This window comes from Trichechus manatus, unplaced genomic scaffold, assembly GCF_000243295.1.
Source record: "Trichechus manatus latirostris isolate Lorelei unplaced genomic scaffold, TriManLat1.0 scaffold00128, whole genome shotgun sequence".
NCBI lineage: Eukaryota > Metazoa > Chordata > Mammalia > Sirenia > Trichechidae > Trichechus > Trichechus manatus.
Window position 1 is genome coordinate 5,593,889 of NW_004444064.1, and position 23,884 is coordinate 5,617,772.

The 23,884-nt window shown below is 40.3% G+C and overlaps 1 protein-coding gene across 1 annotated transcript in view; it reads left to right on the forward strand.

Annotated features, from left to right (window-relative positions):
- The window catches only part of HSF2BP (heat shock transcription factor 2 binding protein), a 169,767-nt gene that overhangs the window by 19,464 nt on the left and 126,419 nt on the right, over positions 1 to 23,884 (forward strand). The window contains exon 5 of the mRNA XM_004384865.2: positions 22,777 to 22,926. Within this exon, the coding sequence (XP_004384922.1) occupies positions 22,777 to 22,926 (150 nt within the window). The remainder of the gene's footprint in view (positions 1 to 22,776; positions 22,927 to 23,884) is intronic.

Here is a 23,884-nt window from a genome sequence, read left to right on the forward strand (position 1 = left end):
TCTCTTCATTTGATGTTTTAGGGTTTCAGGATTGTTGTTTTCTCTGTTTGACTTAGTTTTTCAGATCTTTGCTCTGGAGGGGCAGCGTGGTGCTTCTGTCTACAGCACCATTTTGCCGGAAGTCCTCTGAAGTATTTTTGTTTTTGAATGATAAAACAATACTACTAATAGTAATAGCTAGTTTTTATTGAGTGTTTACTGTGTCCTGGGCATGGGTGAAGCACCTATCTGTGCATTTCACTTGCTTCTGTCAACACAGTACAATCAGACAGTACTGTGAACTCACAGGAATGTTAAGTAGCTGCTCCAAGGTCACACTGCCTGGGTGCCGAAACCTCACTTCATATTGCTTCCTCGTGTAAAACAATTCTAAATGCTTGTGGTTGCAATAGAGGTTTTCCCAAAGTGGTGGATTTTGTATAGACTTCAATGTTGAACAAGTAGAAAACATTAGGGAAAGAGTTTTATTTTCAAATCTGAGTTGGGTTGAGTGCCACATATGTAAAGTTGAAATGTGAGCTGTGTCATACTCACTTTAGATCATGATAAACGAAGATAGCAGTCTGGTTAATTAGTCTGGGCCTTGAAGTTTCATGGTCTGAAAGAAGTTGGCCAATAGGCGAGAAGAAATCTGTTAAGTGTTAAAAATGCAATCCATTGATCTGGTCCTTCCTGAAATTGCTGAGATTTATCCTTGTTAAAATTGAAGCTTAAATTGAGCAAGTGCTTAGATGTCTGGTTTTCCTAAATTGATGCAGGCTTTGCTGGCATTTGCTTACAAATCAGCCATTCCAAATTAAATGCCAGGATAGAAGAATGAAATGCCCATGGGAAATTCGTTTCAAATCACTGGAGTGTTACTGCCCTGGTACTTTGACCTTAGTTAAAATGTGATCATATTATAACTTAAAATATTACTTATTTCCAGTTACACTTCCTGTTTAATAGCCACATCCATTTAATATAGGCGGCAGCCACTGCAAGTTTTCTATAACCGAGACCATTTCTCATTTTTCTGCTGTGAGGAAGGCCTGGCAGCTGCCTTTCCTTTTCCTTTTCTGCGGTCTCTGCCCTGGTCTAGACAGATCATGAGGCTGGACTCTGGAAGCTTATTTTAGAGTTGAGGAACCAGGAAAGAATCCAGGGACTAGGATCCTAAATTAGATTGTTGTTAGTAAGTACTTCATTATGGCATTAGAAAGAGCCAGAATACTGAGTCCAATGTGTAAGGAAAGCTCAGACGCAAAGTCTGGAATCAAAATCCTAAGGAAGTACTACTGTATGATCAGCAACTCCCGTACACCTTGGAGAATGGCCTTGTCAGTTGAAATATTTCCTCAGCAACGATTGTGTCGGATCAGTGGAAGGGCAGGCTTAGGCTTGTTATCTGCTTTATGGTTCGGAAGTTGGCCAGGAAAGAGTGCTGGCAGTGGTGACCCTTGAACTCTAGAGAAAAATCCCAGCTTTTATTACACAGGCAAAGCTGTGAAGCACTGTGCTGTTGTTTAAGGTTAGACATGGCTTTTCATGAAGTCTCTGCTTGAGGAGCTTCTGTAGTGCTATCCTGGCTTTTCAGGGTGTTTGAGGTGATTGGGTAATAGGGGCCTAGAACCCCAGAGCCAAATGCTAATTAAGTGTACGGAGCAAAGCTCTTTTCCACTGGAGGAGAGAGCTTCTCGGTTTTAGTTTTATGATATGTTTAGTAAATTTACATAGTGTCCAGCTAACACTGCAGTTCGGTTTGTTTGTTTTTTGGCTTTAAATTTTTATTTTGAAATAATTTCAGATTTATAGGAAGTAGCAAAAAATATTCCATGAATGTCCATGGCCTTCAACCAGTTTTCCCCATAAATATAGTATAAGATCAAAACCAAGAAATTGACATGGGTATAATCCACAGAGGTTATTCAGATTTTACGAGTTTTGCCTGGTCTCATTTGTGTTTCACCAGTTTTACATGTAATCATTTGTGCGTACTCGTGTGTGTGTGTGTGATTCTTTGCAGTTTTATCACCCGTGTAGATTTATGTAACCACTACCAGAATCAAGATACAGAAGTGTTCCATCACCACAAGGCTGCTTGTGCCAGACCCACCTTCTCTCCTCCTAATCCCTGGCAACCATTGACATGTTCTCTATCTCTAATTTTGTCATTTCAAGAATGCTATATAAATGGAATCATATATAAACTTTTGAGATTGGCTTCTTTTTTTTTTTTTCACTCAGATCCGTCTAAGTTGTTGCATGTATCAATGATTCATTCCTTTTTATTTCTATATAGTACTCCATGGTGTGGATGTGCCTTTGTTTCTTTTGCTGCAGTTTGTTTCATCATTCATCCATTGAAGAACATTTGGGTTGTTTCCACTTTTTGCCTATTATAAATGAAAATGCTGTGAACATCCAGGTACAGGTATTTGTGTAAATATACATTTTCATTTTTCTGGAATGAATGCTCAGGAGTACAAATGCTAGGTTGTGTGGTAATTGTATATTTATTTATATAAGAAATTGCCAAATTATTTTCCGGAGTGACTGTACCATTTTACATTCTGACCAGCAATGTATAAGTTTTTCCACATCTTCACTAGCATTTGGTGTTGTCACTTTAAAAAAATTTTTTTTTATTTTACCCGTTTGGATAGGTTTATAGTGATAGCTCATTGTGGTTATAATTTGTGTTGCCCTATTGGCTACTGATGTTGAACATCTTGTCATGTACGTGTTTGCCATCTGTATATCCTCTTCAGTGAACCGTCTCTTCATGTCTTGCCCATTTTTAAATTGGATTGTTTATTTTTTATTGTTGAGTTTTGAAATTTCTTCGTATATTCTAGATACAAGTTCTTTGTTGGATATGTGGCTTACACATATTTTCTCCCAGTCTTCAGCTTGTCTTTTCATTCTCTTGACAGTCTTTCACAGTGCAAAAGTTTTAAATTTTGATGAGGTCTAGTTTATCAATTTTTCTTTTTATGGGTCATATTTTTGGTGTCAAGTTTAAGAACTTTTCACCTAGCCCTAGGCTGCAAAGATTTTCCTCCTTTTTTTTTTTCCCCTAAAAGTTTTATGGCTTTACTTTTTACATTGAAGCCCATAATTCATTTTGAGTTAGTTTTTGTATAAGGCATGAGATTCAGGTTGAAATTCATTTTTTTTTTTTTTTTTGGTGAAAATACACATAGAGAAAAACAGACCATTTCAAAAATTTCTACATGCCCTATTCGGTCAGTTCTACTTTGTCTTACAGGGTTGCTATGAGTCGAAAGTGTTCCACGGGCAACGAAATTCATTTTTTTTTTTTTTTTGATTATGCTTGTCCAACTGTTCCAGCACCATTTGTCAGGAAAACTATCCTTTCTGCACTGAATGACTTTTACACCTTTGTCACAAACCAGGGAGAATATCTGTCTGGGTCTGTTCTCAACTCTGCTCTGTTCCTTTGCCAGTACCATGCTGTTTTGATTACTGCCACTATGTAGTAAGTTTTAACACTGCGTACAGTGATTGTCCCCTTTAATTATTTTTCAAAGTGATCTTAACTAGGTCCTTTTTTTACCATATAAATTTTAGAATAAACTTGTCTATGTCTACAAGAAAACTTACTGTGATTTTTGGTAGGAATTGTATTACATCTGTACATCAATTTGGAAAGAATTAACATCTTTGCTATGTTTATTGTTTCAGTCCATAAACACAGTATGTTTCTCCGTTTGTTTAGGTCTTCTTCAGTTGCTTTCATCAGCAGTTTGTAATTCTCAGCGTACAGATCCAGTTCATGTTTTGTTAAATTTATACCTATGGATTTAATTTTCTTTGGAGCAGTTATAAATGGTATTGTGTTTTTAATTTTGGTTTCCACTATTTTGTTGTTAGTGTATAGAAAAGCCCGCCACTTGTCTGTCCGTTTGTTGTATTGTGGTGGCTTGCGTGTTGCTGTGACGCTGGAAGCTATGTGTCTTATTATCTAGTGTTGCTTACAACAGAAATACCACTCATGGATGGCTTTAACTGAGAAATTTATTCTCACGTTCTAGGAAGCTAGAAGTCTGAATTCAGGGCACCAGCTTTAGGGGAATGCTTTCTCTCTCTATTGGTTCTGGGGGAAGGTCCTTGTCATCAATCTTACCCTGGTCTAGGAGCTTCTCAACCCAGGGACCCTGAGTCCAAAGGACACGCACTGCTCCCAGCAACTCTTTCTTGCTACTGTGAGGTCCCTCGTCTCTCTGCTCGCTTCTCTCTTTTATATCTCAAAAGAGATTGACTCAAGATAATAATCTTATTTTGTAGATTTAGTCCTACCTCATTAACATAACTGCCACTAATCCTGCCTGATTAGCATCATAGATAGAATTTTCAATATTTAGGAGAATCATGTAAGATGACACAATGGTGGACAATCACACAAAACTGGGAATTGTAGCCTAGCCAAGTTGACACACTATTTTCGGGGACACAATTCAATCCATAACACTATGCCACTGGTATTTCAAATACCAGCAGGGTCACTCATGGTGGACAGGTTTTCAGCAGAGTTTCCAGAGTAAGACAGACTAGAAAGAAGGACTTGGCAGTCTACTTCTGAAAAATTGGCCAGTGAAAACCTTGTGAATAGCACTGGAACACTGATATATAGTGCCAGAAGATGAACCTCTCAGGTTGGAAGGTGCTCAGAATATGACTGGGGAAGAGCTGCCTCCTCAAAGTAGAGTCGACCTTAATGTCATTGATGGAGTAAAGCTTTCAGGGCCTTCATTTGCTTTGCAGCGTGACTCGAAATGAGAAGCAGCAGCTGCAAACATCATTTAATAATTGAAACGTGGAATGTACAAAGTATGAATCTAGGAAAATTGGAAGTCATCAAAAATGAAATGGAATGCATAAAGATCGGTGTCCTAGGCATTACTGAGCTGAAATGGATTGGTATTGGCCATTTTGAATTGGACAATCATAAGGTCTAGCATGCCAGGAATGACAACTTGAGGAGGAATGGTGCCATATTCATCGTCAAAAAGAACATGTCATGTTCTGTCGTGAAGTACAATGCTGTCAGTGATAGGATAATATCCACACGCCTACAAGGAAGACCAGTAAATACTACTATTCAAATTTATGCACAACCACTAAGGTCAAAGATGAAGAAATTGAAGATTTTTACCAGTTTCTGCAGTCTGAAAGTGATCAAACGTGCCATCAAGATGCATCGACAATTACTGGTGATTGGAATGCAAAAGTTGGAAACGAAGAAGGAGGATGAGACATATGGCCTTGGTGATAGAAACGATGCTGCAGATCACATGGTAGAATTTTGCAAGACTAACGACTTATTCATTGCAAATACCTTTTATCAACAATATACAAGGCGACTATACACGTGGACCTCACCTGATGGAATACACAGGAATCAAATCGACTACATCTGTGGAATGAGAGGATGGAGAAGTTAAATATCGTTAGTCAGAACAAGGCCAGGGGCTGAATGTAGAACCCACCGTGAATTGCTCATATGCAAGTTCAAGTTGAAGCTGAAGAAAATTAGAGCAAGTCCACTAGAGCCAAAATATGACCTTGAGTATATCCCACTTATATTTAGAGACCATCTCAAGAATAGCTTTGACGCATTGAACACTAATGACTGAAGACCAGATGAGTTGTGGAATAACAGCAAGGACATCATACGTGAAGAAAGCAAAAGGTCATTAAAAAGAAAAGAAAGAAAGACCAAAATGGATGTCAGCAGAGACTCTGAAACTTGCTCTTGAACATGGAGTAGCTAAAGTGAAAGGAAGAAATAATGACATAAAAGAGCTGAACAGAAGATTTCAAAGGGCAGCTTGAGAAGACAAAGTATTATGATGAAATGTGCAAAGACTTGGAGTTAGAAAACCAAGAGGAAAAAACGTGCTTGGCATTTCTCATGCTGAAAGAACTGAAAAAAAAAAAAAAAAAGAATTCAAGCCTCGAGTTGCAATATTGCAATATTGAATGATGCAGGAAGCATCAAAAGAAGATGGAAGGAATACACAGAGACATTGTACCAAAAAGCATTGGTCAACATTCAGCCATTTCAGGAGGTAGCATATGATCAAGAAGCAACGGCACTGCAGAAAGAAGTCCAAGCTGCACTGAAGGCACTGGTGAAAAACAAGTTTCCACGGATTGTTGGAATACCAATTGAGAAGTTTCAGCAGAGGGATGCAGCACTGGAGGTGCTCACTTGTCTATGCCAGGAAATTTGGAAGACAGCGACCTGGCCAACCGACTGGAAGAGATCCATGTTTGTGCCCAAGAATTTGTGCCTATCCCAACAGAATTAGGAAATTATCGAACAATATCGTTAATATCAAACACAAGTAAAATTTTGCCTACCATCTTTCAAAAGTGGCTGCAGCATTACATCGACAAGGTACTGCCAGAAATTCAAGCTGGATTCGGAAGAGGACGTGGAACCAGAGAGGTCATTGCTGATGTCAGATGGATCCTGGTTAAAAGCAGAGAATACCAGAAAGATGTTTACCTGTGTTTTATTGACTATGCAAAGACATTCGACTGTGTGGATCTTAACAAATTATGGATAACATTGCAAAGAATGGGAATTCCAGAACTCTTAATTGTGCTCATGAGGAACCAGTATATAGACCAAGAGGCAGTCCTTTGAACAGAACAAGGGGATACTGCGTGGTTTAAAGTCAGGAAAGGCGTGTTTGTGTCAGGGTTGTATTCTTTCACCATACTCATTCAGTCTGTATGCTGAGCAAATAATCTGAGAAACTGGACTATACGAGAAAGAACGGGGCATCGAGATTGGAGGAAGACTCATTAACAACCTGCATTATGCAGATGACACAACCTTGCTTGCTGAAAGTGAAGAGGACTTGAAGCACTTATTGATGAAGATCAAAGACTACAGCCTTCAGTATGGGTTACACCTCAACATAAAGAAAACAAAAATTCTCACAACTGGACCAATAAGCAACATCATGATAAACGGAGAAAAGATTGAAGTTGTAAAGGATTTCATTTTACTTGGATCCACAATCAATGCCCATGGAAGCAGCAGTCAAGAATTCAAACGATGTATTGCGTTAGGTAAATCTGCTGCAAAAGACCTCTTCAAAGTGTTAAAAAGCAAAGATGTCACTTTAAGGACTAATGTGCGCTTGACCCAAGCCATAGTGTTTCTAGTTGCTTTGTATGCATGTGAAAGCTGAACAATGAGTAAGGAAGACCAAAGAAGAATTGACGCCTTTGAATTATGCTATTGGCAAAGAATATTGAATATACTATGGACTTCCAAAAGAGCAAACAGATCTGTCTTGGAAGAAGTACAGCCAGAATGCTCCTTAGAAGCATTGATGGCAAGACTACGTGTCACGTACTTTGGACTTGTTATCAGGAGGGACCGGTCCCTGGAGAAGGACATCATGCTTGGTAAAGTGAGGGTCAGCAAAAAAGAGGAAGACCCTGAATGAGATGGATGGACACAGTGGCTGCAACAGTGGGCTCAGACATAGCAATGATTGTGAGGATGGCGCAGGACCAGGCAGTGTTTCGTTCTGTTGTACATAGGATTGCTATTGTTGGAACCGACTCAATGGCACCTAACAACGATATAGAAATGCAGTAGATTTTTTTTGTGTGTGTTTATCTTGTCTCTTGAAATCTTGCTCAACTCACTTATTAGTTCTAGGTATTCTTTGCAGATATTTTGAGATTTTCTATTTAGACAGTCATGTCATCTGCAAACAGGGAGAGTTTCCTCCTTCTGATCTGTATATCTTTTATTTCTTTCTCTTGTCTTAAACTGGAACTTCCAGAACTCTGTTGACCAAGAGTGGTGTTGAACAAGAGTGCCTTGTTCCTGCATTCAGTCTTTCACCATTAAGTGTAATGTTAGCTGTAGGTTTTTTGTAAATGCTCTTTATCCAGTTGAGGAAGTTCCTTTTATTCGTAGTTCGCTGAGAGTTTCTATCCTGAACGAGTGTTGGATTTTGTCCAGTTAAGTAATAGAACATTTTTGTCATCCCGAAAAGTTTTCTCATTTCCGTTTGCAGTCTGCCCCCATTCTTACACTCAGCCCTAGATTTTTGGTCTCTTTAAATTTGCCTTTACTGGATATTCTGTGTAAATGGAACCGTACAGTACGTAGTCTTTTGTGTCTGGCATAATCTTTGGCAGTTCGCCCATGTTACAGCACCCATCAGTAGTTCCTTTCTTATTAGTGCTGAATAATATTCCAGAGGATGGCTGTACTACATTTTCTTTATTCATTCACCAGTTGATGGCCATTTAAATTGTTTGCAGTTTTTGGCTATTGTAAATAATGCTGTTGTGAACATTCATATATAAATGTTTGTGTGGACGTATGTTTTTATTTCTCTTGAGGAGATACCTAGGAGTGAAATTGCTGGGTTGTATGGTTGGTAGTTTGAATCCACCAGTGGGTCTGTGGGAGAAAGATGTGGCAGTCTGCTTCAGTAAAGATATGCAGCCTTGGAAACCCTATGGGGCAGTTCTACTCTGCTGTGGGGTCACTACGAGTTGGAATTGCCTTGACAGCAGTGGGTTCGGCAGTGGGTATGGTGTGTATATGTTTAGGTTTCTAAGAAACTACCAGCATGTTTTCCAAAGTGACTATGTTATTGTTAGTTGCTGTTGAGTCATCTCTGACTCACGGCAACTTTATACATAACAGAATGGAACGTTGCCTGGTCCCGTGCCATCTTCATGTTCATTGGCATGTTTGGGTCCATTGCTGCAGCTATTCTGTCAGTCCATCTCGTTGAGAATTTCCCTTCTTTTTGTTGGCTCTCTACCCTACCAAACATGATGTTCTTTTCAAGCAATCAGTTTTTCCTGGTAATGTGTCCAAAGTAAGCGAGCTGAAGTTTGCCATCCTCGCTTCTGGGGAATATTCTGGTTGTATTTCTTCTAAGACTGATCTGTTTAATATTCTTTGCCAGCACCACAGTTTGAATGCACAGTTCTTCTGTCTTCCTTTTTCATTGTCCAGCTTTTGCGTATATGTGAGGCAATTGAAAAGACCATGACTTGAGTCGGATGTACCTAAGTCATCAAAGTGACATCTTAGCTTTTTTAAAAAATTTAAAAAGAGATCTTTTGCAGCAGATTTGCCCAATGCACTATGTCATTTGATTTCTTGACTACTGCTTCTATGGATGTTGATTATTGATCCGAGTAGAATGAAATCATTGACAATGTCGATTTCTTCTCCATTTATCACGACACTGTTTATCAGTGTGGTCGTGAGGATTTTCATTTTCTTCACGTTCATGTATAATCTATATTGAAGACTGTAAGTGCCTCATGGTCAGCTATAATCTATGCCTTCAACAGTAAGTGCTTCAAGTAGTCTTCGTTGGCGACAAGCAAGGTTGTGTCATCTGCATATCACAGGTTAATGATTCTTTCTCCAATCCTAATGCCCTGTTCTTCAATAGACTAGCTTCTCAGATTGTTTGTTCAGCATATAGAGTTAATAAGTAAGGTGAAAAGATCCAACCCTGATGTATGCCTTTCATAATGCTGAACCATGCAGTATCCCCTTGTTCTGTTTGAACAACTGTCTCTTGATCCACGTACAGGTTTGAATGAGCACAGTAAGGTATTCTGGAATTCCTATTCTTTGCAATGCTATCCATAATTTGTTATGATCCACACAGTCGAGTGCCTTCATGTAGTCGATAAAATACAGGTAAACATCTTTCTGGTATTCTCTGCTTTCAGCCAAGGTCCATCTGATAACAGCAGTGATAAAAAATGAAAACCAAAGTGAATATACCAGTTGCCATCAAGTCAGTTCCAACTTGCGGAAGCCCCGTGTGTCTCAGAGTAGAACTGTGTTCCGTATGGTTTCAGTGGCTGATTATGTTTCCTAAGTAGATCACCAGGCCTTTCTTCCGAGGTGGACTCAGACTTCTGACTTTTCAGTTAGCAGCTGAGCACATTAACCATTTGTACCACCCAGGGACAAAGTGACTATACCATTCTATATTCCTACCAGCAATGTATGAAAGTCCCAGTTGCTCCATATTATTGCCAGCACTTGGTGTTGGTCTTTTGGATTATAGCCGTTTCAGTGGGTGTGTAATGGTCTCTCTGTGGTTAAAATTTGCATTTCCCTAATGACTAATTAAAGAACCCTGGTGGCACAGTGGTTAAGCACTTGGCTGCTAACCAGCAGGTTGAGTGTTCAAACCCACTAGCCTCTCCGCAGGAGAAAGAAGTGGTAGTTTGCTTCTCTAAATATCACAGCCTTGGAATCCCTATGGGGCAGTTCTACTCTGTCTTATAGGGTTGCTGTGAGTTGGAATTGACTCGATGGCAATGGATTTGTTTTTTTTTTTAAAACGACTAACTAGTAATTAGCATCTTTACATGTGTTTGTTACTCATTCATGTATTTTCTTTGGTTAAATGTCTATTCAGATCTTCTGCCTATTTTTACTTGGTCTGTTTATCTTATCATGGAGCTGTAAGAGTTCTTTGTGTATTCTCTGGCTTGTCTTTTCACTTTCCTAGTGGTATTTTTTGAAGAATAAAAGTTTTAAATTTTTTATGAGATTTAGTATTTTTTTTCCTGGATCATGATTTTGGTGTGATGTCTAAGTATTTACCTAACCCAAAGTCACAAAGATTTTCTTTCTTGAAGTTTTAAATTTTGAGTTAATTTTATTTTGCCTATCAATATCCAGCTGTGTCAGTGTCCTTGTTGAAAAGACTGTCCTTTTTCCATTGAATTGTCTTGACAGCTTTGTCAAAAAGCAGTTGATATAGATGTCACTATTTCACTGATCTATATGTCTGTCCGTATGCTAAATATAATACTGTCCTGATTTCTGCAACTTTTTTTTTTTTCAATTGTGCTTTAGGTGAAAGTTTACAGAGCAAACTAGTTTCTCATTAAACAATTAATACACATACTGTTTTGTGACATTGGTTGCCAACCCCACGACATGTCAGTACTCTCCCCTTCTCGGCCTTGGGTTCCCCATTTCCATTTGTCCAGCTTTCCTGTCCCCTCCTGCCTTCTCGTCCTTGAGCCTGGGCTGGTGTGCCCATTTAGTCTCGTAGACATGGTTGAACTACCTGTATTACTGTTTGTTTTATAGGCCTCTCTAATCTTTGGCTGAAGGGTGAACCTCAGGAGTAACTTCAGTACTGAATTAAAAGGATGTCAGGGGGCCATACTCTCGGGGTTTCTCCAGTCTCTGTCAGGCCAGTGAGTTTTCTGTGAGTTTGAATTTTGTTCTACATTTTTCTCCAGCTCTGTCCAGGACCCTCTACTGTGACTCCTGTCAGAACAGTCGGTGGTGGTAGCCGGGCACCATCTAGTTGTGCTAGACTCAGTCTGGTGGAGGTTGTGGTCGTTGTGGGCCGTTAGTCCTTTGGACTAATTTTTTCCCGTGTGTCTTTTGTTTTCTTCCTTCTCCCTTGCTCCAGATGAGGTGGGACCAGAAGATGTATCTTAGATGGCCATTCACAAGCTTTTAAGACCGGAGATGCTACTCACCAAAGTAGGATGTAGAACATTTTTTTTATAAACTACTTAGGCCAATTGAGCTAGATGTCCTCCGAGACCATGGCCCCCAGCCCTCAGCCCAGTAACTCTGTCCCTCAGGGAGTTTACATGTGTCTGTGAAGCTTCTGTGACTTTGCCTTGGTCGAGTTGTGCTGACTTCCCCAGTATCGTGTGCTGTCTTACCCTTCACCGAAGTTACCATTTATCTATCGTCTAGTTAGTGTTTTTCCTTCTCCACCCCTATCCTCCCTTGTAACCATCTAAGATTGTTTCTTTCTGTGTGTAAACCTTTTCACGAGTTTTTATAATAGTGATCTCATATGGTGTTTTTCCTTTGTGGATTGCCTTATTTCACACAGCATAATACCCTCCAGATTCATCCATGTTGTGAGATGATTTGCAGATTCATCATTGTTCTTTATTATCGCGTAGTATTCTGTTGTGTGTATGTACCATAGTTTGTTTATCCGTTTATCTACTGATGGGCGCTTAGGTTGTCCTGTCTTCTTGCTGTTGTGAATAATGCTGCAGTGAACATGGGTGTGCATATGTCTGTTTGTGTGACGGCTCTTATTTCTCTTGGATATATTCCTAGGAGTGGGATTGCTAGATCATATGGTATTTCTATTTCTAGCTTTTTAAGGAAGTGCCGTATCGTTTTCCAAAATGGTTGTACTATTTTGCATTGAGTTCCTGATTTCTGCAACTTTTTTTTTTTAATTGTGCTTTAGGTGAAAGTTTACAGAGCAAATTAAGAGTGCATAAGAGTTCCAATCTTTATCCAACATTTGTTATTTTCTGTTTTTTTGATTTGTGCCAGTAACGTTAGAGTGAGATGGTATCTCATTGTAGTTTTGATTTGCATTTCTCTAATGGCTAATGATCTTGAGCATTTCCTCATGTGTTTGTTAGCTTCCTGAATGTCTTCTTTGGTGAAGTGTCTGTTCATATCCTTTACCCATTTTTAAATTAGATTTTTTTTTGTTGTAGAGGTTGTGGATTTTCCTATAGATTTTAGAGATCAGAACTTTGTCTGATTTGTCATAGCCAAAATTTTTTTTCCCAGTCTGTGGGTTCTCTTTTTACTCTTTTGGTGAAGTCTTTTGATAAACGTTTAAGTGTTTAAGTTTTAGAAGATCTCAGTTGTCTAGTTTATCTTCTGGTGTTTGTGTATTGTTAGTTATGATTTTTATCCTATTTATGCCATCTATGAGGACCCCTAGCGTTTACCCTATTTTTTCTTCTGTGGTCTTTATAGTTTTTGGTTTTATATTTAGGTCTTTGATCCATTTTGCATTAGTTTTTGTGTATGAGGTGAGGTATGGGTCCTGTTTCTTTCTTTTTTTTTTCTTTAATGGACGGACATCCACTTTTCCCAGCACCATTTATTAAAAAGACTGTCCTTTCCCCATTTAATGAACTTTGGGGATTTGTCGAAGATCAGGTGACTGTAGGTGGATGGATTTACATCTGGGTTCTTGATTCTGTTCCATTTGTCAATGCATCTGTCATTGTACCAGTACCAGGGTGTTTTGACTACTGTAGCTGTATAGTAGGTTCTGTGGTCACGTAGTATGAAGCCTCCTACTTTGTTCTTCAGTAATGCTTTACTTATTCAGGACCTCTTTCCTTTCCATATAAAGTTGGTGATTAGTTTTTCCATCTGGTTAAAGAATGCTGTTGGTATTTGGATCAGGATTGCATTGTATTTGTAGATTACTTTGAATAGAATTGACATCCTCACAATGTTGCGTCTACCTGTCCATGAGCATAGTATGTTTTTCCATTTATGTAGGTCTCTTTTGGTGTCTTGCAGTAGTGTTTTGTAGTTTTCTTTGTATAGGTCTTTTACATGCCTAGTTAGATTTATTCCTATGTAGTTTATCTTTTTAAGAGCTATTATAAATAGTATTGTTTTCCTGATTTCTTTTTGTAGTTCTTTTTATTAGTGTATAAGAATCCAGCTGATTTTTATGTGTTTTTCTTGTATTCTACTACTTTGCTGAATCTTTTATTCGTTCCAGTAGTTTCCTTGTGGAATCTTTTGGCTTCTCTATGTATAGTATCATATCCACCAATGAAAACAGTTTTACTTCTTCCTTACCAGTTTGAATGCCCTTTATTTCTATTTTCTTGCCTTATTGTTCTAGCTAGGACTTCCAGCACAGTGTTAAATAGGAGTGGTGATAAAGGACATCCTTGTCTTATTCTTGTTCTCAGGGGGAATGTTTTCAGCCTCTCTGTTGAGAATGATGTTGGCTGTTGGTTTTGTATAGATGCCCTTTATTATGTTGAGAAATTTCCCTTCTATTCCTATTTTATTGAGAGTTTTTATTAGAAATGGGTGTTGGACTTTATCGAATGCGTTTTCTGCATCGATTGAGGTGATCATGTGATTCTTTTGTTTTGTTTATGTTGTGGGTTACATTGATTGATTTTCTAATGTTGAACCATCCTTGCATACCTGGTATGAATCCCACTTGGTCGTGGTGTATTATTTTATTGATATGCTGCTGAATTCTATTGGCTAGAATTTTGTTGAGAATTTTTGCATCTGTATTCATGAGAGATATTGGTCTGTAATTTTCTTTTTTTGTGGTGCCTTTGCTTGGTTTTGGTATCAAGGTTATGCTCGCTTTATAGAATGAATTTGGAAGTATCCCTTCCTTTTCTGTGTTTTGAAATAGTTTGAGTAGTACTGGCTAAGTTCTTTTCTGAATGTTTGGTAGATTCTCCAGTGAAGCCATCTGAGCCAGGAATTTTTTTTCTGTTGGGAGTTTAAAAAAAAAAAAATTATTACCTTTTCAGTCTCTTGTTATGGATCTGTTCAGATATTCTACCTCGGTTTTTGTTGGTTTATGTAGGTAGTGTGTTTCTAGAAATTTGTCCATTTTCTCTAGGTTTTCAAATTTGTTGGAGAGTTTTTCACACTACTCTCTTATGATCCTTTTTATTTCAGTTGGGTCTGTTGTAATGTCCCCCATTTCATTTCTTATTTGGGTAATTTGAGTCCTCTCCTGTTTTTGTTTTTTCAGTTTGGCCAGTGGTTTGTCGATTGTGTTGATCCTTTCAAAGAACCAATTTTTGGTTTTGTTGATTCTTTCTATTGTTTTTCTGCTTTCTATTTCATTTATTTTTGCTCCGATCTTTTCTTTGTTCTGGTGGCTATGGGCTTCTTTTGCTGTTCTCTTTCTATTTGTTGGAGTTGTAAAACTGACATTTTGATTTTATCCTTTTATGCTTTTTTAATGTGTGCATCTGTTGCTGTAGGTTGACCTCTGCGCACTGCCTTTGCTATGTCCCAAAGGTTTTGGTATGATGTGTTTTCATTCTCATTTGATTCTAGGGATTTTTTGATTCTGTCTTTGATTTCTTCTGTTACACAGTGGTTTTTAAGCAAGGTGTTATTCAGTTTTCATGTTTTTGATTTTTTTCTTACTCTTCCTGTTATTAATTTTTACTTTTATGGTGTTGTGACCAAAGAAGATGCTTTGTATTATCTCAGTGTTTCAGATTTTGTTGAGGGTTGCTTTGTGGCCTAAGATGTGGTCTATTCTGGAGAATGTTCCATGTGTATTGGAAAAGAATGTATACTTTGCTGCTGTTGGGTGGAGTGTTCTATATATGTCTATGAGGTCAAATTGGTTGATTGTGGCCTTTAGATCTTCTTTATCTTTGTCGAGTTTCTTTCTAGATGTTCTGTCCTTTACTGAGAGTGGTGGATTGAAGTCTCCTACTGTTATTGTTGAACTGTCAATTTCTGTTTTCTATGCTGTTAGAGTTTTTTAAATTTATTTTGGAACCTTGTCACTGGGTGCGTAGATACTTATTATGGTTATGTCCTCATGGTGAATTGTCCCTTTAATCATTATATAGTGTCTTTCCTCATCTTTTATGGTAGATTTTGCCTTAACGTTTATTTTATCTGAGGTTAGTATTGCCACTCCTGCTTTTTTTTGGTTGCTGTTTGCTTGATATATTTTTTTCCATCCTTTGATTTTCAATACATTTATGCCTTTGTTTCTAAGGTGTGTCTCTTGTAGACAACATGTTGATGGATACTGTTTTTTTAATCCATTCTGTCACTGTCTGTCTCTTTATGGGTGCATTTAATCCATTTATGTTCAGTGTGATTCTCAATAGATATGAGTTTATTGCTGTCATATTGTAGTGCTTTTTTTGTGGTGCTGATGTTTTCCTTGTTCCTCTTACTCTTCTGTGCTGAGTTCCTTTTGTTTGTGGAATTTCTTTTTGTTTGTTTTATTTTTGTAGATTTTGTGTTTACTGAGACCTTAAGTTTTTCTTCTTTATTTTGATGAGTGGGTTTGTTAACTTCTTTGTGGTTACCTTGAAATTTACCCCTTTCTTCCTAAGTTTGAACCAGTCTTTTATTACTTGATATTGCCTTGACTTCCTCTCCAGTTGAAAGTTCTATACATACACTGTTTATTCCTCCTTTTATTGTTCTGACGTTGTTTTCATTTATAGATTGACGTCTCTGGTTCCCTGTTGTAAATCTTTCAGTTTTGTTTTATCCTTCAGAGCTCATTACCTAGGTTGGTATCTGGCTGACGCTGTCCTGTGTCCTAGATTCAGGTCGTTGTCTGATGTTGTTTGTTCTCTAACTGAAGGACTCTTTTTAGTAATTCTTGTAAGTTTGGTTTGGGTTTTACATATTCCCTTAATTTCTGTTTATCTAGAAATTTCCTAATTTCACCCTCACATTTCAAAGAGAGTTTTGCAGGATATATTATTTTTTGTTGACAATTTTTTTCTTTCAAGGTTTTATAGATGTCATCCCATTGCCTTGTTGCCTGCATGATTTCTGCTGAATAATCAGAGCTTCATCTTTTTGTTTCTCCTTTGTATGTGACTTTTTGTTTTTCTAGAGCTACTCTCAAGAGTCTTTGTCATTGGTTTTGGTGAGTGTGATTATGATATGTCTTGGTGACTTTCTTTTGGGGTCTATCCTATATAGGGCTCTTTGAGCTTCTTGGATGGTCAGCTTTTCATCTTTTATGTAATTAGGGAGGTTTTCTGTCAACAAGTCTTCAATGATCCTCTCTGTGTTTTTCATTTTCTTCCTGTGTTCTGGAACTCTGATCACATGCAGATTTTTTCCCTTGATTGTATCCCACATAGTTCTTAGGTTTTCTTCATTTTTTTTCTGTGATTTTTCCTTAAAGCGGTATCCAAGAATTTGTCTTCAATTTCGCTGATCCTACCTTCCATTGTTTCAAATTTTCTCCTAAAACATTCTATTGTGTGGTCCGTTTCTGAAGTCTTGTTGTTTATTTTTTGGATTTCTAATTGCTGTTTTTGTATGATTTCTAATTGTTTATTTATTTTGACATCTGTTCTTATATTTTTTCCTGAATTCTTCCATTGCTTTGACTGTGTTTTCCCTGATTTTTTCTGTATTTTTCATGATTTTGCCAATTTTTTTCCTTAGTTTTGTCTATGTTTTCTTTCATCTCTTTCCTAATCTCTTGGAGAGATCTGAATATTAGATTTTTGAATTCCCTATCAGGTAGTTCCAGAGCCGTGGTGGTGTAGTGGTTAAGAGCATGGCTGCTAACCAAAATGTCGGCAGTTCGAATCCAGCAGCTGCTCCTTGGAAAGTCTATGGGACAGCTCTGCTCTACCCTGTGGGGTCGCTATGAGTCAGAATTGACTCCACAGTGAAGGTTTTTTGTTTTTTTTGTTTTTTGTATTAGGTAGTTCCAGTGCCTTTTCTTCTACTGGAAGGTCATCTGGTACTTTATTTTGGGCATTTACTGGAGCCATCCTGTCCTGTTTTTTTTAATATGTTTTGATATTGTCTGCTGTCTCCAAGATATTCAGGAATTATTTTCTTCATTTATTGATTGTAGGTTTGTTTTGTCCTGCTTTTTTGTCTTATTTGGTTATATCTGGGTGGGCGGGCTGGGTGTGTTTTTTTGCTTGCTCTTATGTGGGTACAGTAGTTCTCACCGCCTTGTCCAGGTGGTCAGGGCTGGTTGCTCAGCTATGGTGTAGCAGGGCAGGTCCAGCAAGGTTGGGAGGGGCGTGGATGTGTTGTTTGTGGCATGAGCTGGGGCCAGTGGGGCTGGTCTGGAGGTGGTGTGGTGGTGTGGTGTCCAGGGGTCCAGAGGTTTGCGTTTGTCTCACTTGAGGGCCCGACACTTGTTGGGCAGGGATGGGGGCAATGTGGGGTGAGGTCTGAGGGTCTGCACTGGTGCCACTTGCGTGTGGTACTTGGAGAGGTGGGGCCGGGGGCCAGCGCGGGATAGGTTCCAGGGTTAGGGTGTCTGGAGATCCACACCAGTGCCACCCAGGGATAAGGCACTTGGCAAAGTGGGTCTGGTGGCAGCGCAGGGTGGTCTCAGGGTCCAGAGGTCCTTGAAAGTGCAACTTGGGGGCACAGCACTAGATGTGCAGTGAAGAGAGGCAGGCAGGAAGGGAGAGGATGTGATGTGCAGAGCTAAGTGGGAGAGAAAAAGAAGAGAAAGAAAATAAAGCAAAAAAAAAAGTGAAGAAAGAAGAAAATATGTTAATAAAATGCCAGCTTGGTGGTAGTTGGCGGGTGGGGGCAGGGGAGACCCAGGGAGGTGCTGTGTGGTGAGTTTCTAGCCAAGCAGTGCAGCATGGCCCATCGAGAAGGGGCAGGGGTGGCTCATGGGCTTAGGTGAGTGGGATAAAGGAAAGGAAGGAAGGAAAAGAGAGAGAAGAAACAACAAACAACATCAACAAAAAATATGGTGCTGAGGGAACTGGCCTTTGGGGGCAGGGTGGAACCGGAATGGCAGCTGGCTGATGTTTTTCTCACTGGGCAGCACAGCATGGCCTGTCAGGAAGGGGCAATGACAGTGCAGGGCCTATGTGGGAGGGAGAAGGGAAATGGAGAAAGGGAAAGGTAAAGAAAAATAAAAAATATGGCACTGAGGGAACTGATCTGAGGGGATGGTGCAGACCTGAGGAGGTCATGTGCCAGTGGCTCTCTAGATGAGTGATACTACACGGTCCATCAAGAAGGGGTGGGAGCGGTGCCCGGGGGTAGGTGGGTGGGAGAAAGGAAAGGAAGGAAGGGACAGAAAGAGAAGAAATAAAAAATACAAAAACAAAAATATGGCTCTGAGTGAACTGGCCTTTGGGGGTGGAGCAAAACCAGGGTGTTGGTGAGCTGGTGTCTCTGTCGCTGGGCAGTGCAGCATGGCCCATCAGGAAGAGATGAAGGCAGTATAGGGCCTGTGTGGGAGGGAGAAGGAAAAGGGAGAAAGGGAAAGATAAACAAAATAAAAAATATGGTGCTGAGGGAGCTGGCTGGTGGAGGCGGCACAGACCTGGGGAAGCCGTATACCAGTGGCTCTCTAGCAGAGTGGTGTGGCACAGCCTGTCAAGAAGGGGCAGGGGCAATGCACGGAGCTAGGTGGATGGGAGAAAGAAAAGGAAGAAAGGGAAAGAGAGAAAAAACAAACAAAACCAAAAAAATATGGTGCTGAGGGAACCGGTTGTTGGGGGCAGAGTGGACCTGGAGTGACAGTGAGCTGGTGTCTTTCCAGCCAAACAAATTGTGTCCTGTTGGAAAGTGGTGGACGCAGCATACAGGACAGAAGGGTGGGGATGGGAAAGCATGTATTTCTGATTACTGAGTGCTCTGTCAACCGTTGGGAGCTCTGTGAAGTTGCCTTCCCGTATGTACTCCCTGTCCGGGGTTGTTGGTGGCTGTGATCCAAGATGGTGAATCTATGCCGTGTTAGCTGATAGGGGACCTCTACTCCGTAGCTCTCCTCGTTCTCTGTTCTCTGTCAGTTTTTTCTTCCATTTGCTGCTTGATCTAGTTCTTTATCCCTTCATTTGTTGCTTAGGGTTCCAGATTGACGTCTGTATCTGTTTTACTCAGTTATTCAGGTCTTTGCTGCAGAGGGATGGCATGGTACTGCTGTCTGTAGGGCCATGTTGGCTCTGCCTCTTGATTTCTGCAGCTTTTTAAAGTAATTTATTTCTGTTGTTGTTGTTGAGAATATACACAGCAGAGCATACACCAATTCAACAATTTCTTCACGTGACATTTGATTACATTCTTTGAGTTGCGCGACCATGCTCACCCTCCTTTTCTGAGTTGTTCCACCTCCATTAACAAACTCACTGCCCCTTAAATTTCTTATCTGATCTTATGAGTTGTTGATGTCAGTTTGATCCCATATAGATAGATCTTAAAAGAGCACAATGCTCAAGGCAAACATTCTGTTATAGTTAAACTAAACTGTTGTTTGATTTTAGTAATACATCAGGGGTCTGCAGCTTTTATAGAAAAAAAAATTTTTTTTAAAAGCAGGTAGCGTTAGTCCTTGTCTCAGTCATCTGGTGCTGCTCTAACAGAAACACCACAAGCAGATGGCTTCAACAAAGAGAAGTTTATTCTCTCAGAGGCTAGGAGGCTACAAGTCCCAATTTAGGGCGCCAGCTCTAGAGAAAGGCTTTCTTTCTCTGTCGACTCTAGGGCAAAGTCCTTGTCATCAATCTTCCCCTGGTCTAGGAGCTTTTCAGTGCAGGGACCTTGGGTCCAAAGGACACGCCTTCCTGGCTTTTCTTCGTTGGTGGTAATGAGGTCTCCACGTCTCTCTGCTTGCTTCTCTCTTTTATATCTCAAGAGAGATTGACTCAAGATGCAACCTAATCCTGTAGATTGAGTCCTGCCTCATTAACCTAACTGCCTCTAATCCTGCCTCATTAACATCGTCAAACCAAACCCAAACCCTTTGCCACTGAGTTGATGCTGAGGATAGAAGTGCCCCATAGGGTCTCCGAGGAGCAGCTGGTGAATTCAAACTGTTGACCTTTGAGTTAGCAGCCAAGCTGCTGGATTTACAACCATGGGAAAATCACATCAGATAACAAAATGATGGACAGTCACACAATACTGAGAATCATGGCCTAGCCAAGTTGACACACATTTTTGAGGGACACAATTCAATCCGTAACAGTCCTCCAACATTGTTCTTTTTTTTAAAAAAAAGTTTTGATTATTTCAAGTCCTTTGCATTTCCATGTGGGGGTTACGGAGTAAGATTATCACTTTGTACGAAAAAGCCTGCTGAGGTTTTGATGGGGATTGTTTTGAATCTATAGGTCAATTTGGGGAGAATTGCCATCTTAACAATATCAAGTCTTCCAATCCATGAACCTGGTATGTTTCTCCATTTATTTAGATATTTTTTCTCTCAATAATCCTTTGTAGTTTTCATTGTACAGGTCTTGCACTTCTTTTCTTAAATTTATTCCCAAGGATTTTATTTCTGATGTTATTGTGAATGGAATTTTTTCTTACTTTCTTTTGAATTCTCAAATTGTTATTTTAACTTTAAGCTTTTTCGACATCACTTATTATGCTCTGTGCAGCCCTGTGTAGGGCATATCTGCCTGCACCCACCATATCTGACATGGGGAGGTTGGTCCTGCCCAGCCGTTTCCAGCAGTTCTTTCATGGTCTTGCAGAAGCCCCACCATTACCAGACCATGGGGATGCAGACTGCCATGATTGTGAAGGAAGCGTGCATTACGAAAGGGAAGCCTGTGGTGCAGCTCTTTGCGTGGGGAACTTGAGTGTGCTCAGTTACATCCACCTTGAATGACGGATCTCAGAGTCCAAACTGCTTGTATGATGAAGTCAGACGTTAAACAAACTCGGAGTATACATCATATAAAGCAGTGCTAACATGTGTCCTAGGCCCAATGACAGTTTTTCTCCTAAAATCAGTGTGCATATATGTATGAATGTGTGTGAAGCTTTGCATACAAAATGCATCATCCCAAGGTCAATATGAATGGGCTGTCCTAGGCCAAGTTAGGAGGTCACCAAAGTTTGATTTGTGGCCCCAGTGCTCCCTTTTCTCCCCTAGGTAGAAAGCCCTTCCACTCTGGTTGCTCTGTACCCACCTCTCCAAAAGAAGAACCTAAAACAACTAGTACACTTTACCTGTGGGGAGTATTTAACTAATTATACTTTGCTATGAATGAATTTACCTAGGTTTTTATATTTCTGGGGAGCCCAGGTGGTGCAGTGGTTAAGCAGTCAGTTGCTAGCTGAAAGGTAGGCGGTTGGAACCCACCAGCCTCTCCACAGGAGAAAGATGTGGCAGTTTGCTTCTGTAAAGATTACAGCCTTAGAAACCCTATGGGGCAGTTCTGCTCTGTCCTGTAGGTTGCTGTGAGTCAGAATTGACTTGATGGCAATAGATTTGGTTTGGCTATTGGTTTACATTTCTAAGTTTATTTCTTGTTAAGAAATGCTATCACTTTTTAAGGGAATTTTAGGAAACACGAAATAGTGAAGCTGGCAATGGAGGTTGGGGAGGGCAGCACCTGAGTCCCCCATCACCTAAGTCCCACCTGAGGGTAAATCTGATTTGCCTTCTTTAGGAGTAGCTGTGTGTTCAGAGGTGCTACCCAGAGGGGAGGTTAACTGTTAAAAGAGCTCAGACTGAGACTTACCCAGTTCTGGTTATGGGGCGTGGTTTCTCAGAAGCTGCTGGTGGGTAGAGTCAGAAACCTCTGCTGGCCTCTGTCTTCTTACGCTGGGGCAAGGCTTGCCATGGCGGGCTCCTAGGAGCCCCTTTCTTCTCACCCCTCCTGCCTCTGGCCCGTTTTCCCTGCCTGCCCTTATGATGGTATTCTTCCCTCGGTTAGCTGTTCACAAGCACCTCACGAGGATTGAACGGTATGTTTGTGAAGAATGAGTCTTTCTGCAGTAAGCTCTTCCCTCTGATCTTACGGCATACCCCAGCGCTCTGTTTGGTGTCTGCCTCTGGCACAAGGTGTTTTACCATGAAGTGGCCACTCGAAGCCGCGGGCCTTTCCTAGAACCGGGGCCCTGTGGGAAGACTGCTGTGTTAGACTGTCCGTTCATTCACTGTCACAGGTGGCGCTGGTTCTGGGCATACCACTTGGGACGTGAGCAGCCACATGTTTTCATTTTACTTAAAGCAGGTGAAGTCAAAGCTCCAGGGTATTTATAACTGCGGTGCAGTCGTATGTTCTTTTTTAAAGTCTTATCTTTGCCTCTGCAGTTCTTTTTTTTTTAAATGTGGATTATGGCTCCCTAGGGAATAGCTTTGATTTGCCAACCCTTTTCTGTAATTCTGCCTGCATTTTTTTCTTTTAAAAATGCCTTTGTGAAAGAGGCAATGTAACAGAGATGTTGTAAGGTTGAATGCTCTTATCCATTTTCCTGGTTTTATTTTGTTTTGATTTCAGGAGAAACTGTCTCTTCGACAACAGCTGAACGAGGCAAAGCAGCAGCTGCTGCAGCAGGCTGAGTACTGCACAGAAATGGGGGCGGCAGCTTGCACCCTCCTGTGGGGGGTCTCCAGCAGCGAAGAGGTTGTCAAAGCCATCCTGGGAGGAGTAAGTATGACGCACGGGCTCATCTGCGTATTGTTGATCACGTTTACGTAACTTATGTCACTGACACAGCCCTTACAGACTAAGCCCTTTCTTTCTGTTAACTTACGTGCATCCATTCATCAAATAGTTATTGCCCACCTACAGTGTGTAGTTCATCGTAACCTGGTGCTCTGGGGGTATGTAAAGATGAATGAAGTAAGGCCTCTCCCTCGAAGGACCTGCACGGTATTTGTGGATGTAAGTTACTACCACTTCAAGATTACTACTGGACATTTATACGCGTTTAACAAGGTTTAAAGTGCTTTTATATTATCTCATGGTTCATACTTAATTTATTGAACCTGTATGTTATTTGGAGCCCTGGTGGCCCAGTGGTTAAGAGCTTGGCTGCTAACCAAAAGGTCAGCAGTTTGAATCCGCCAGGTGGTCCTTGGAAACGCTATGGGACCGTTCTGCTGTGCCATATAGAGTGGCTATGAGCTGGAATCGACCTATGGCAGTGGATTTTTTTGGTTTTATATGTTATTTAACATATGTTTATATATGTTAATTAGTACATATATGTATTGGGGAACTTCACAGAGAAGGAGGGTTTGAAATGGGCCTTGATTAACTTTAATAGGTCGAAATGGCAGACGATGGGCATAGGGTGAGGAGTCTAATGTTTGTTTTAAGCACAGTAAGTAGGGCAGTTGACACAGAGTGAAGGGTTTACGGAGCAAAATAGTGGGGAGGCAAGGCTTAAAAGGTGCATTGGACTGTGCCTGTGGAAGATCTAAATGCCAGGTTGATGGTGTTCTTCTGTAGGTGGCAGGACTGGATTCCTTAGGGAGTGTCAGTAAAGGAGCAATAGGGCCAGAGCTGAATGTTAGGAAGATTACCCCGGCAGCGAGGTGAGGATGGTGTTGGTAGTGGGGAGACTAACTAAGAGGCCCTTCCAGTGAGGCAGGCAGGTGGG